This window comes from Charadrius vociferus, unplaced genomic scaffold, assembly GCF_000708025.1.
Source record: "Charadrius vociferus isolate BGI_N301 unplaced genomic scaffold, ASM70802v2 scaffold107, whole genome shotgun sequence".
Taxonomy (NCBI): domain Eukaryota; kingdom Metazoa; phylum Chordata; class Aves; order Charadriiformes; family Charadriidae; genus Charadrius; species Charadrius vociferus.
Window position 1 is genome coordinate 158,087 of NW_009649117.1, and position 15,354 is coordinate 173,440.

At 47.0% G+C, this 15,354-nt stretch overlaps 1 protein-coding gene across 1 annotated transcript in view; it reads left to right on the forward strand.

Annotated features, from left to right (window-relative positions):
• The window catches only part of EIF4G3 (eukaryotic translation initiation factor 4 gamma, 3), an 81,436-nt gene that overhangs the window by 38,425 nt on the left and 27,657 nt on the right, over positions 1 to 15,354 (forward strand). The window contains exons 11-14 of the mRNA XM_009888342.1: positions 4,658 to 4,746; positions 6,570 to 6,819; positions 8,964 to 9,121; positions 10,272 to 10,397. Of these exons, the coding sequence (XP_009886644.1) occupies positions 4,658 to 4,746; positions 6,570 to 6,819; positions 8,964 to 9,121; positions 10,272 to 10,397 (623 nt within the window). The remainder of the gene's footprint in view (positions 1 to 4,657; positions 4,747 to 6,569; positions 6,820 to 8,963; positions 9,122 to 10,271; positions 10,398 to 15,354) is intronic.

Consider the following 15,354-nt stretch of genomic DNA (forward strand, 5'->3'; position numbering starts at 1 on the left):
AAGAAAATGAATTTTCCAGGAAGAGACCGGAGCTGAGCAGAGCCGACCCTTTTGGGATGCAGGGGAACCTCCACTCTTTCTTTTCCTCTGGCACTAGGTCTCCTCCAGACTTCCAAGGTCAGAGGATGTCTACAGGAGCACCTCTCTTGTATTCTTATTTTGCAGAAATTGGAGTATGCTTTGTTTTCCATTTTATTTTACATTCTATTCTATCTACTCTCCATGTCTTTAAGTGGTATCAGCGTGCACAACGAAGACATCAGTTCTGGTGGTTCAGTCTCAGTGGCCGACAGTAGCTGTGTCATCTGTAGACTGCTCATTGGCGTCACCGGTCTTGCTTGTAATCCCCTACGAAATGGGGAAGCTTTGTTGGGTTTCAGAGCGTTAAACCACTGAGAACTGTGTTTTGTTTTGTTTTTTTAATCCTGCAAGCTGGATGTTGTACCCGGGGGTGTAGTTTCTTGCTGCTGACTGTGTCTCTGTTCTGAGCATTCGCCAAAATGTGGGGCTAGAGGAGACACGTTCACCCTATTGTGAGTGTGGAGGCGGCAGATCCCATTCCTGCCCGCTCAGGAACGATTGTCTTGAGGTTTTCAGGCTGGGCAGAGCTGTTATCTGCAAAGGACAAGAGCACGCAGCTTTTAAAATAATTAATTGCTACTTATCTTCATTACAAGGGGAAAAAATACAGATATTATCAAGAGAGGAACGCAGTGCTCAGCCTGCAATCCTTATGAAGAACTTTGCTCCAGTTAAAAGCCATCAACGACAGGCAGTTGCTTTTGTTATTAAATTCTGGGTTTCCTCTAGTAGCTTGGCTGGCTGCGGCGAGGGAGCAGCACTTCACGGGGAACAAAACAGGAAGAATTTTGTTGGTGGAGTGGAATTTCTAAAGAAGGTGCTACCAGAGACTTGAAGCCTTTGGGACACGCTCTGAATGCCCATCTTTGATGTGATCTTTCTATCATGGCTGTTACAAGAAGGAAAGAGGAAAATAAGAGATTGATGTGTGTCCCAGGCAGAACTGCTAGGAACGTAGGAAGCCAGAAGAGCTTAGTACGCGTTGGATTCAAAGGGCTGGTTCTTGCAGAGCTCATTTATGAGACATATTTCATATAAAGTAGCCCAAGTGACTGAGAGCCCCCGGGTTTCTTAGCTGGGGGGGCTGTAACAAGCGACTTGGGGCAGCAATTGGAAATATCTTGGAGAAATACCTCCAGCACCCAAAGCCAGAGAGCCGGAAACATAAATCAGGTATCGCCTTTTTCTTGATTTGCTGCCACAGCCCGCTGGAATATATTTTCTTTCCCATGAGCTGTGAGACGATGGTGAGCTTCTGCTTTGGTTTTTAATGGCACGTTGGCTAAAAAATAAAACTGTAAGAGCTGCTATTAATTTATGCTTAGCAGTTGGCACCCACATCAGAGAGGAGACTGCCTTCTCCGTCTCGGTGGGTTGCGGACTTGCTGGCGTGGGTATCTCCTGCAGAAGGATGTTTCACTAAAGAATGTGATGTAGCTGCAGCAATGGGTCTGCTGAGCAGATTTCTCCAGTGGTGATGTTCTCACCAGTAACGATGTCCAGGATAGTCTGGAAAGGATTTTGTTACTCTTTCCAGTCCTACGGCAGCTGGAGGATTAGTTTGGTTGAGTTTTGCAATGGAATTGTACTTGTGTTATAATTCGGATTATAAAAGAAAAGGGGAATATCTTAAAGAATTAAAAGAGCAGAAGTAATAAAGTAGGCAGTGCTTAGCAAGGGCATAAAGGCGAGATATGACTTATAATGTAGATCAGTGTTTTCGCTCCTGATAATTCTGTCTTATTTTTATAAGCAGCAATAAACAGAGCTCTTGGTGCAGTCAGGCAGCGGTACGCGGGGTCTGCTGTGTCCCTTCTCCAACAGAAAGAAACTGCCACCCAACACCTCCAAGCGGGCTGGAAACAAGCTCTGGAAATGTGTAACGCAGGCAAAAATGAACCTCCATTTGCGAATGAATTTGATTACTGGTGTGCACGCAAAATGCTTAACCTGGGGGGACCAGAAAATGGAGAGAAAGACCAGACTCATCCAGAGACCTCCCTTGCCAATGGCCAACTGAGACATGTTCCCTTTTGGTTTCTCTACGGCTCACGCTGTGCTTTGCCGCTGGAACACAATTTTCAGATAGCGCCGTTGTCCCAGTTGGGTTTTGGGTTTGGGAGGGGTGGCACGTAAGCTCACTTGAATTTTCTCAGCATATGTTAGCGTAAATTCTCCTGTTGAGTCAGTTCCTGTAGCAGAAATGCAACTCAACAGAGAAGAAAAAATAAAAATAAAAATCTGATGTCTGCTATTTTAAGAGGGGAAAAATTGAGGAATGTCTCTGGAGATGTCACTGGTGTACCCCAGTCAGCGCTGAAATACCATCGGGTGTTAGGGCAGAGGCACAGGCTGCAAAACCACGGGGCTAAGCAGAGGCTGCTGCCGTGTTTTGGGATTAAAGGCAAGCGTCCAGCCACGCATCCTCCTGCAGAGAAGCCCCAGAGCAGGAAGAGGATCCGCATGATTAAAACAAGGAGAAAGCTGCAAGCCTCGTTGGGGAGGCTCGGCAGGATCCTGTCCTTTCTATAGCTTTCTTTTGCCAAGAAAAGGGGGAAAAAATGTATTCTTGAGAAGCAATAATGTTAACGTCCTGACAGTTGCGGAAGGAAACACCCCAAATCCATTTCCCTGAGTTTATTTCTGTGCGTTTGAAAACGAAATATTATTTTACACTGTGGATGTTTTCCGTAGCGTAGTTTGAGCTTAAATGGACGAAACTCTGTCAAATTAAAAACTTTGGGGCTCATCGATTAAAGGACTTGGCTATGGCATTGTTTAGGTCATTCCCGTGCAGGTGTGGTCCCCTCCTTGAAGAAATCCCCCAAAGTGTGCAAGTGGCATCACCAGACAAGAGAGCATCATGTGGTGGCGGTGGGGCTTGGTGTCCGGCCTTAAAACAGCAGGTTGACTTTTGCAAAGCACTAAATTTGCACTAAATTTTAGCAGATTCTGTGGTGGAGGGACCTTTAGAGCCTCGTTTAGGTCCACGCTTTGCTAAATCACAGAAATTCCCACCTGGTCCTTACCCAGCCCCGATTTCACCCCAGGACAGGGAGAAGACGGTGGCCGTTCTCGCCAGGGAGCGGTGAACTTGTGTTGGCAGTAGTAAAAGCGAATCCCCCGTTGCGTAAGGCAGAGCCATTTTGAAATCCGTGACTGCTTGGCCCTTTCTCGCCTTCAGCCCCGGGAATTCAGGGTGACGGCGGGGGCTCTGCCCCGCTGCTAAAGCTTAAGGTTTCTCCGAGGAGCGCTGCGATGGATGGGGCGTGCGGGACGCGGAGTTTGGGAGACCTGGAGGATTTTTTCAGCTCCTCCATGAACCATCAGTTCTGTGAACGACCAGATGATGTTTGAATATTTGAATTTGACTTCTTTATTATTTTTTTTTTTATTAGAATCATATTAACCTTTGGGATTTTTGTGTCTAGCATGAAGATAATCTTTGCTTGGCGATGATAGCTCCCATTGGGTTGAGGCTGACGTGCCGACCGTAGTGATTCCCGCAGCGTTTCTGCAAGTCCGTAGTCGCCCTCCCATCAGGGAAACGCTGTTAAGAAGCCGCTGAGGCTCGTACATAGCTTTTGGGGCAGTGGGAACATAGCAAATCCAGTTTCCTCTTTGCCCATCGGAACAAAGTAGGCTGTTGTTAACTCTCTTTTCATTTATCCGTAGTTGAAGAGCCTTTCAAAATTGCGTTTTGTTGTGATGAAATAAGTGCACACTGTGTCTTTTCCACAGTATCTGGTAGAAAGCAAAGGCTCGAGCTGGAAATCTGCAGTAAACTTCAATCACGAATTCCATTCTGTTTACGCTCTTATGTTAAATATGTGTATGTGCTTAGGATCGGAATTTAAGCTGGTAGCACTTGCAACAAATTAGGAGCATATTGGATTAATGGTTTTGTCTCTTCTTAATATATGGTGCGGTTTCTTTTACACTTTGGGGGGGAGGGGGGAGTGATTAGAGTAAATCACTGATGATCTTAGAAATATTATATGGTGTTTTCTTTGAACCGGTTGGCCTGGGAAAATAATGAATGGTGGAGTCGTTAACCTGCTTTTAAATGGAAATATAAATCCAGCGCAGGAGAGCCAATGGTGCTGCAAGATTGGAGGAGTCGTCCTTTTGGATGGGGTATTGGAAATTTTGGGTTGTTTATGATTCTGGATTATGGTTAATATTATAATTCTTGTAATGCTCCTTGAGAAAAATATGTTGAGAACAACCTTCTAGCCAATACTGGATTTTTCAAAAAAAAAATCAGTTTCTGAAGGTTTTCTTTTGCCCCACGTGATCCTTACGCTGTTGGTAATAAGCTCCTTGCTATCACAAGTACCTCGAGCTTGAATGAGCGACTTGTAAAACAATTACTGTGTTTTAATGTCACACTAATGATTTTGTTATTACCGCATTGAAACCAAACGTGGTTATGTCAAGCTGAATCCTCCGCGAGGCTGCGACTGCTTTTGCTTTCCTCTGTGTAAACCCAGAGCCCAAGAGGGAAGGGCATCACCCATGGCCAAATCCGCTCCGTATAATTTAGCGTTGTAATAGATGTACACTTATATTGCAGCCCCACCAGCTGTAGCTGCACCAAAGACGTGGAAGAAACCAAAAGACCGGACCCAAGCCACTGAGGAGGTGACAGAGGCGGAAACAGAGGTAAGAGGGAACCACTTTTATTTGCTTTATCCAAATTTAGTGATGATGTTGCTCTCTTGAAACTGTATTTTAGACCTGTTGTTCCCTAGTTGTCTCTCGAGGATCCAGGGTGGATTTGGGGGGAGGGAGGGGGGGGAACTGTGATATTCCCCAGCGGTTTAGTCTGTTCCCTGTTGAAGCTCTTCAGTTTTCTCCTTTCTCGCCTAATTTAACGACTCCCAACATTCAAGAACATGTGAGTGCTGTCCTTCCAGCGAAGGATGAGATAAAAGCGGGGTTAAATCCCTCAGCACTGCCCCCCTTTGGGTCCCAGCTGCTATGGTGACCTTCGGCAGGTTCTTCTGCTGCACATGATGTCATTGTGATGTCACGGCCGAAGGTTGGTTTCCCTGATACCCACCTGATGGAGAAGCTGGGAAAGGAAAACTGACGTTTTCAGGCAAAACCACCTGGACAGTAATGAGATGAATAATGAGCATCTCCCTGACTGCCGTTCTGGTAGGGCCATCGCAGGAGGAACCTCTTTGTGTAATATCATGGGTAAAATTGGGGTTAGAATAGGTCTCGGAGGGGGTGAGAGAGTAAAAATGTAACAGTTCAGACTACCCTGTGCTTATATAAAAAATAATGTCGGCCCGATGTGACGCAGAGAAGCATTGCTTCTTCACGTTTTTTCTTCAGTTATTACTCGTCTGCTGTTTCCCCCACAACTTTCCCTCACCACAAACAGCGTTGAACCTTTCCGCTCTAAAAGCGCGTTGCTGCAGAGTGAATCTGGAGTCCAGTGGACGGGACTTCATCCTTCTTGTAAGCGACCGTTCGCAGCAGATGGGCTCACGTGGGCGTTATGAAGGGTATAGCAATGCTCTCCCCTCTGTTTTGGGGGGAAGAGAAGCTTAAGGTGCTCCCGTGCAAGGTATCGCGCTGCGACAGCTGCTCTGCGTGCAACGGAAAAGCTGATGATTGAGTAATCCGAGGAAATTAAAAGCATCCCTGTGCTCGTTTGCAAGCCAGAGAGGGAAGGATGTCGCTGGGGCTGCGCCAGCAAGTTTATACTCTGTACGCTTTCTTCGTCCTTTATTGGAGGAGTCGTGTCTTCTGGACCACTTGGTGGTTTCCCTAATGCTAATTTTTCAGAGTATTCCCTTGAAAAATCTGCAAAAAGCATTTTATGCCGGTAGGTAGGGAGGCAAAAGGATCGAGAGCCTCTTCCCGAGCGTCCTCGATTAAGCCTTGCCTTTGTTTAATGCTTTTAGCCGTGCTGGGGCTTCTCCCAGGAGAAGCGCGTTCCTGCCGCTCCTCTGAATGCGGAATAGGGCTGTGTCCTTGGAGAGCTCTAAGGTGAGCAGCCGGGGGTACTATGAAAAGTGTTTTCCTGAAACCGAGACACTGAAGTTGTGGCTGTATGTCACATTACCTTCTTTGTTGGGATCCGCTCCAGTTAGTGGCGTACATTTAAAGGAAGGAACCCCCCAAAACGAGCGCGGTGTGGCCTGTGAAATACCCGGTGAGCTGCAGGAGAGGGAGAAGCGAGGTTGTCTTTCTAGGCTGGGATTGCTCGTGGCCATCTATTGGGCTATAGGGCCCAACACTTCCTTCCGTCTGATCCCAATAGTCTGATCCCGATAGCTCCTGGGGATTTCACGGGCAACGCTTAAGTCTTTCCGCTGTACTGTTAATGATCGGCAGGTGATCTCCGGGAACAAATCGATAAATCATCCGCTGGTTCTGTGTGTTGTTCCGGATCGCCGTATCTCTGTTTGATGCATACGTCTTCCTGTTGTGTTCTTAACGTAACCTCTGTGTCTCCGTCTGTCCTTCAGCCTAAAGTAGAAGAGGAACTTTCAGGTGACAAAGTACTTGAATCCGAACAGGAGAAAATGAGCCATGGGTTTCCACTGGAGAGAGACCCCTCTGAGCTTAAAAAAGCAAAACCTGTGGAAGAAAACGGAGAGCAGGAGGCAGAACCTGTCCGGAACGGTGCCGAGAGCGTCTCGGAGGGAGAAGGAACCGATGCAAACTCCGGCTTCACAGAGAGCTCCAGCGAAGCGCCAGTGTACCAGTACAAACCAGGTAAATCCTATTTCGGACTCTTTGCGTGCTCACTCGGTTTTCTGCCTCCCGCCTTTGTGGGCTGCTACCGCCCCGTGCATCCTCCCCGGTTCTGGTGGGGCTGGAAGGGGGTACAGCATCGTGCCGTGTCCGGCCCCGCCGGGATCCGCTAACCGACAGCCCGAGAGAGACCTTCTGGGGGAGTGCAGAAGGGAAATTGTTTTTCTCGTGCTGGTGGGAATGAAGAGAAGAGAAAATCCCCGATTCCTTGAATTTATTGCCCGTGTGGATGTTGGCTGCAGCACAGTGGAAATAGCGGCGAATTGGTTCTCCTGTGATCGACAGCTGAGAGTGATCCAAGAAATTCCATATAAGCGGAATTCTTAAATATTAGAATTCTTCAATCTCTTATTCTTAAATAAGAGATTCAAAAGTTCTGATTGGGTCCTAAATAGGAGTATGTGTGTTTATATAAATTTAATTTCCTGGCTAAACAGTTGCATAGATCTTCAGATTTCTAGAAGAGAAAGGAAAAGAAAGAAACAGTTGGTGGTTTCCAGTCCAGTCCAGTTGGACCACGAGCACATAGTTCTTCTGATGAACTAACTCAAGTGCGGGCTCAAAGGATGCGGTCCTTTCGTTGCTGTTTAGCGCTGGGTAGAGCCTACCTAATGGGGGTTTTTGTTACTTATTAAGATATTTAATTTGTAGACCTGAACCTCTATTAATTCACCTCATTAAGAGAGACCTTGAGACCGACTTCTCAGTTGCTATCAATTTTTAAGCCATTTCTTATTCAGGTGAAGCTCCGTCCAAATAAATTAGTAGTTTTCTTAAGAAGCCCAGAAATTGAAGAGTGTAAAACAAACTAAGGAAGGCCCTTGAGAGCCTGGACAAGGTATCGGGAAGGAGCACCACCCTTTAGCGATTACACTGCAGTTGTTATTTCAGCGCTGCTTTGTTCTGACAAGAACCCAAGTTGCTTTTCTTTTAATTATTTGGTAGTATCGTTTCGTTAGAAGAAAATGTAGAGGCCTCTTGGTAGTTCACCGCACACTTATGATAGCTTACCAGTTCGTTAGTTAAGCACATCTTGAAGTTAATCCATAATTCATCAGCCCAATAAAACTGCACAAAGACCTAAAAATTATAATTACTTTTGTGTATTTTCATTCCCAGTTAGTCAAACCCATCACCTGAACTAAGTTCTGTTCATGGGATCAGCAGGGATGAGGGTGGTGGGAACCCGGAGACCTGAAGCCGGCAATCAGGGCCTGAAATAAATAATAGAAAACCTTAACAGCGGACCGGAACGGCGGGATAAACGCAGAGCACCGCCCTTTGGCATCGGTGGAATATAAAGGCGACATCTCGTAGAGATGTTTTCCTTCAGACAAAAACGTGCCGCCCGCTCAGGGGCGCGATGAGTCCACCTGGCTGCTGAGCAAGTCCGTGTTCTCTGTCCTAACTTCAAACAAACTGTGCAGCCAGCAAAGAAAACCCTGTCTTTAGGCTGCCAGATGCTCCTTTTCCTTGCGCTGAAATGGCTGGAGGTTTACATTTTGATTTGCGTCAGGCAAAGTCCTCTACGCCACAGTGCTCCTGCCCAGAAAGCCCCCTGAAAAAAAAAAGGGGTGAAAAGGTGTAATTCTAAGAGCGTGGCTTGTGGTTGTGTGTTTTCTTTTGGTTCCAACCATTATTTCCACCATGGGTTGCTAAAGACTCAGTGTTTTCACGTTTTCAAAGGATATTTTTGTTCCACGTGGTGCTCTCCTCGGCTCTGTGTTTATCGCTCCCTTTCACACAAAACCAGCTGCTTTAACTTTTGCATTTTCACCCAGAAGTTGGGAATTGTCCCACTTTCATCGTATCGCACAAGAGAGTGGAAGTCAAAGTTAAAACGAGATGACGTGGGTTAAAACTGGGATGGTGATTAGTTCCGTGTGTGGCTGCTGCCGGAGTTGACTATATGCTCCCCATTGTTTATATTCCCTTAACACGATGTGTACTCCCCTCCTTGGCTGCCTTCAAAATTCAAAGAAAGTTCAATTAAAATTTCCCAAGCAGCTGTAACAACCTCTTCCCTTCGGATTTACGGGAGACGTGTGCTCGGAGCGCAGAGGTTTTGGTTACCTATGAATCTCAGGCACCTCCTCTCCCTATAGAGCAGTGGAAGCCCCTGGACCCGGAGGGGAAGAAGCAGTACGACCGGGAATTCTTACTGGATTTCCAGTTCATGCCTGCCTGCATCCAAAAGCCGGAGGGGCTGCCTCCCATAAGCGATGTGGTACTCGACAAGGTGAGAGGAGAGCCGATAAAACAGGTGAGTGCCATTTTTATAAATATTAATCAAGATCCCTAATGCATGCTTTATTCCTTGGCCATTTCGAGGCAGATTTTTGTTGGGAAGGGGAAATATTTGGCTGATGTCACATCACTAAATTCTTCAAACAGAGGTGTTGGCGCTTAATGAATGTGCACAGATGACTTAAAAACTGAAGCATTTTTAATGGTCTCTATCTGAATTAAGTTATACCAGGTTGTTATTAAAATTTAAAGTGATACAGCCGTGAAGACCCAAGGATATAAGCAAAGCAAGACGGAGCGGAGAGGCAGTGTCTTTTATTAGATCAATTCTACGGTTAGAAAGCGTAGGCGTCCTTTGGGGCAAACCCTTTTTTTGGTCTGAAACAGTTGTGTCAGTATTTATGAGCTGATCTAATGAAAGGTTTTTAAACCCTTGCCTCTCAAAAAGTTTTGTAATTTCTATCCAGCCTTATTACAGCTGTGATTTGCTCTGCTGGATGTCTGCGCTTATTGAAATACTCGTTATTTCTGAAGCGCTGACACCAAGACCTTATTCTCTGTCTCAGTTAGAACTGTGTAGTTCATTGATTTTGATGTGACCGCTACAGACTCGCTCTGCAGATCCAAGCACAGATCGGGATGTAGGTGATTCTCGTGTGCAGAAACAGTTCCGCTCTAAATTTCATACCCAGACAAATTGTAAAACGCAGTTTTGTTCCCAAAACAATTTCAGTCACCGACTAGTTTTCTATGATTGCTTCTCACCGCTCTCCACTTTTAAGTTTCCTTTGCTCATTCGGCCGTCTGTCTTGTTAACGCCAAAGACATTGGTTCGAGGGAAGGTGGCAGTTTTGTGATCCTGAACTGAGACTGTCACATTCATTTCGCAGAGGACGGGTCCGTGTTGCCATAATTTTATCCTCCATAAGTCGTGCTCAGCCTTGAAATGTTTCTGAACTCCACCTATTGCCTCAGTACTCACCTGCAAAAGGTGTATTTTAAATTGAATTTATATTTTTAGTGTAAGTGTGGATACATAAAGCTTAGCTTGTTAAAAGCATTAATTTGGCTATTAAATATAAATATTACGGTTTAGCAGAAATTGTCTGTAGGGTTGCATGAACTTTGATGGGCGCAGCACTGGTTTGTTCCACTCCCCGTTGCAGGTCAATCAGCCGAAATTGCCCCTGAGAACTCTGGACCCTCGGATACTGCCTCGAGGACCAGACTTCACGCCAGCCTTTGCTGATTTTGGGAGGCAAACCTCTGGTGGAAGAAACGTGCCTGGAAGTGTGAGTTTACCCCAACTTGCTAATTTAAAAACTGGCCTTAACACCAACGAAGTCCATCCTCACGCTTTTGGGCCTCTTCCGACGCTCCGGTGGTTCTGGTTTTGTCAGGATGAATGGAAGGGGGATGTTTTCTTGGCTGTCCAAATTTAGGCAAATTAGAAAAATGTTGCAGATGTTTGTAACTGGTATGTATTGGTCTTAATCGGATTTGATCTCCTTCCCCATTGTCCCGTGTGAGAGGTGTGGAAACGTGTTTCTGCACTGGGGACCTGACGGTCACACGTGTGCAAACACACATTTCTCGTACAACAGCCTGGCGTCAGTGTGTCTCATCATAGGAGTCTGTTTTATAAAACGTGCCAATAGAGTAAATACACTTTACTAACAAAAAAAAAAAAGAACACACACAGCGCCTGTGTATATGTTATTGCTGTCACTATGCTTCTACGTGTTGCTTTGCTTTGGTCACTTCATTCCTTCCTTTCCTGCCTTTTCCTCTGCTTTTCTTTCACTTTCTCTTCTTTCCCCTGCATCTGGCTTTGCCCAAATTCTGCAATCCCTCTCTGAATTCTTCCTTCTTGCCTTTGCCGTCTCTTTTTCTTGGGGTGCAGGTGCTCCCCTGCACTTTGCCACCCAGTCAGCCGCAGCTGGAGGATGGAGGCTGCCTCCACTGGGTGCAGTCATTGATTTTTCATCTTATCTATTGAGATACATCCAATGCGTCCATCTAGATACATCCAACGACATAGCCATCATTTATCTTTCAAGACTGCTGGCTTCACAGGAGTTCACTGAATAACCTTGACTTCGAGTGTGCAGATGTCCAGGAGGCTCGGAGTCAAACCTGCCGATTTTGAGTGGATGTAATATTTCTGGGTTGAGAGCGGTCTGGTGGCCAGTGCCTCAGTTCTGGGGTGCCGCCTCCGTGTCTTGGAGTAGCTTTGGTGTCGCGGTTTCTCTTGGAGCACTGTCCGGTCCCGAAACCTCGATGCCGTTTGAGGTCGACATCGCTTCTTATATTTAGGACCTGCAGGTTGTCCTCCAGCGCCTTCTCTCCTTTCGTGTGCTGAATGTCCCGAGCCTCTTGGCATCTTGGTAACGTCCCTGTCGCTCTTTCTCTTTCCGCAGGCCTGCAAAGTGCAGAGCAACCCTGGATTGCCTTCCCTGGCTCGGTGCGGTTCCCCAGCATGCCCTCTCTTGGTCTCGCCTCACCCACCATTGAGGAACCTGCCGCTAGGGGTAAGCCAACTCCCCCCCTCTCCCCCCCAATCTTTGCACCTTTTTGTAGAGTTGTCTTTTTCCCTAACGCCCACTGTTGATAAAAGAACGACCGGCAGAAAACTTTACAAAAAGGTGCAACATTGTTTAAAAAAAAAACGAAACAAGACTTGCATTGTACCCCTCTAGGCAGTCTTCAGTGGTGGGTGGGACATCACCAGCTGAGGGCATGCTGGGACGTTGGCCTGAGCGGGATCCGCGAGGGGTCTGCACTTTGCAGACCTGTGGAAAGGGGGAGAAAAGGTAAGTCCCGCTTACCCCGTTCATTTGGAGCATTCAGCACATAACATACATCTTACATTTGCGCCTTTGCAGAGTAGAGCCTTCCTGGGCGTTTTTCTGGAGGAGGGTTGGAAGGGAACGTGACTGAACGAGCCCTGCTGGCCTGTGACGGCGGCGGTTGTAGGATGAGAGGGTTTTCAGCCCCGAGCAAAATCAGACGTTATCTTCTCGTGAAGCATGGCAAAAAATCTGCGTGTGCGCTGTCTGTCCGCTCGGTCATTCCACCTCTGCACAGGCCATGCCCATAAACCATTGAACCCCACTGCCTCTCCCTCGCCCTCGAAATAACGCCCAGCAGCTCAGCGCTAACAAGCTTTGGGCACGTTGAGAATCTTTTGTTTTGCTTCCTCGGCTTTTGTCTTTATTTCCTTCTTTTCGCTTCAACGTGTTGTATGACTGTTTTTAGAACTAACAAATGTCACATCGAACAACACAAGGGGTGTAATTGCAGAGGAACGAAACGCGGCTAATAAACGCTTTTTGATGTAGACGAGACGTGAGATGAGCGTGGCAGGTAATGAGATGCAAACACAGAGAAATAGGGTTGGAGAGGAGAGGACTGGTCCGTCCCCGCGCACCGAGGCAGGATGCTTTTATCCTTCCTGAGAGGTGAGGGAGACTCGAGTCGCCTCGATTCTCGTGCTCCCCTGGAAGGCAGAGTCGCTCCTGGCGTCTCAGCTCAGTGTCGCCTTCTGTGTTTGAAGCCATTGTAGAGGGAGCGGCAGTTCTTTAATTTCTTGGATGTGTTTTAAAACGTTCCTGTGAGTTGTGTCCTAAGAGTGGGAGTGGACTGTGCGGGAGAGCACCAGGTCGTGCTGTGTCGCTGTGAGTTTTCGGCTCCTCTGCTGGAGGCTTGTCCCTGTTTCTCTCTGCTTTCCTTTCCCCCCCCCTTCATCTGGAAGACAGGTAATTCAGATTAATGTAGTAACATCTGGTGAGCACTTCTCCGTGCCTTTGGTGGAAAATATTATTTCAGTGCAAGCTGTAGCGCTGTAACTGCAGGTGCTGCAGAACCGTTGTTATCTACTTGGACTGGGTTGCAAAAAGGAGGCCAGGCAGGAGCTTGAGTGCCTCTTCAACTTGCTGCCTTGTAAATTTGGAACCAAAAAACCCCAGATTTTTTCTGTTATAAGTTTGATCCATATATTATTTTACTACATGTTCAAAGGGGGCTTCTGTCCACTGCTTTTAAAACCTAATCAAACAGTTTGAACTAAGTTTATTCACAGATATTAAAAAAAATAATAATGCAGTCTTCAAGAAAGTCTTTATTCTGTTAATGCACTTAAATGCCTGGTCTCAAAGGCAGCCGGATTTGAGGAGGCTGTGACAGTAAGGTGCTGATACTCAAGAGATGCAAGAGCACTCCTTTCATCCGTTGGCTTTGCAAGGGCGCTAGTCACCTCCTTCGGGGAGCTCTAAAAGCCAGTGCGTGGGCTCTGCGTGGACCCGTACCCGAGGAAGCGCCGTGCCTCTGTGGCGCTCTCGGCGCGCGGTACAGCCTGGCGGCAGTCAGAAGGTCCTTCAGACCAGAGCTGCCTCTGCGCAAGAGAGACGGGGCGGCCGCAGGTCACCTCTCCTCGGCTTTGCCTGTGTTCCTGGGGAAAATGAGCCCAAATGCTGTGGTTTTCGGGGCACTCTGCCAGTCTGGCTCTGGTGACCAAGCTTTCCGTGGGCAGGGAGGTGTGTGATGAGGTCTGGTGCGCGTGGCTGAAACCGGCTGGTTTTCTGTTGCTTTATTGTCTGTTTTTTCAGCTGGAGGGAAGTTTCTTCCTTCCATGGCCGTACGTTTGCAGTGTGGTTAGAACCTGGGCAAGAAAACTGTGAAATTGCATAAAAGCAGAGGTCGATGTCTCAACGGAGGGCTGCGAAGCAGACTTTGCTGCATCATACTGGTGTCGATCAAGAGCTCTGGTTGGGAGCGGAGAGGGGTCGTCGGGAGGGATTGACAACTGTTTTAGGAAGGCGTCTAACACACACAAGCATCGTGAAGGCTCCCTGTTCTTGCTGGCTCGTTCCACTGTTGGTTTCTTGGGAGTGATGGACTCGTGCGGTTGCGTTACAATGACGGCTTGCGCCCAAAAAGGTTTGAACGATCTGATGGGTTATTTCTGTGGGTGCCGATGGGATCTGAACAGAGATCTTCGTAGGTGGCGGGGCAGCACGCTAACACGCTGCACCACGTATCCCTCTTCCGTGCATCGCCTCGATGTATGAAGCATGTCGCAGCATGAGATTGTTGTCTTTTGACAACGTCTTACTCTGTTGCTGTTATCCCATAATGAAGCCCAAACCAGAACTCCAGCAGTGGTGGTGATTATGTTTGCTCACTTTCATCAGCGGCACACATTCACGTCGTGGAAGCCAAGTGGTTCAAATCACAGATACAAGCTCCTGCCTTTAAGGAGGGTTTGTTGTTTTTGTTAAATTGTGCGAAAACACGTTTGGGGCTGATACACGACATGAGCGGCACCAGCTCAGAGCCTCTGCTCCCGTATTTAGTGAAGCCGTTTGAATAACTGAGATGGTTTTGCCTCTGGTGCTCATTGAATCCCTCTGTTGAACAAAGAAATGTTTTAAATGGCCCATCTTTCATGTGGAGGCTGCCTGCTGCCCACTGACGAGATTAATTACTTCTGTGGAAAGTAACAAGGTCTGATAATGGAGTTTAGTTGCTGCGCTAATTTTTACATTGAGCTTGGACGTTTCTGATACATGAGCTCAGAAATGTGAAAGAGCGCAGGGGAAGAATAACCTGCCACCAACATCTGATACCTTTAGTCCTTAATCAGAAGCTCCCAGATGATGAAGAGGGAGTTTGGGGGTGTCTTGTGCTCCATCACTTGTACAACCAATGGAAAAACTCCCAAGTTTTGGCACTTTTCATATGTGATTTGACCTGGAAGAGCATCATGTTATGCAGGATTGTAGAGAAGCACCTGATGCTGTTTCAGACAAAGTATCGTGTTTCCCTTTCTTCTGTGAAGCTACAAAGAGGTTGACTCGCATCTGTTAGGATCCGTATTTCTATGGTGCAGGAGCAGCACTGTTGCGCCATTCACTGTGTTTTACATAACTCCTGTCTCAAAATGCCTCTGTATGAAGTAATCTCCAGTAAAACTTAATGCTTTTGGCAGAGCTGCTAATTTATCGTTGTCTAATTGCTTGGGATGGCACCTTTGAAGTACACCTGTTAGGACTGATTTAATCCTTAAATACCCCTTTCATGTGATGTCTCAGTTTACACAGTTTCTGCCTTTCAAGAGGCTCTTTCAGCCAGTTGGGTTCAGTTCTGCAGTGCTTAAGCAGCATCCGGAGCATCGCCGCTGCATGTAGGCAGTGCTCATCCCATATCTGTTTCGGGAAAAGCTGCCCGAGAGGAAACGTGTTTGGTGTC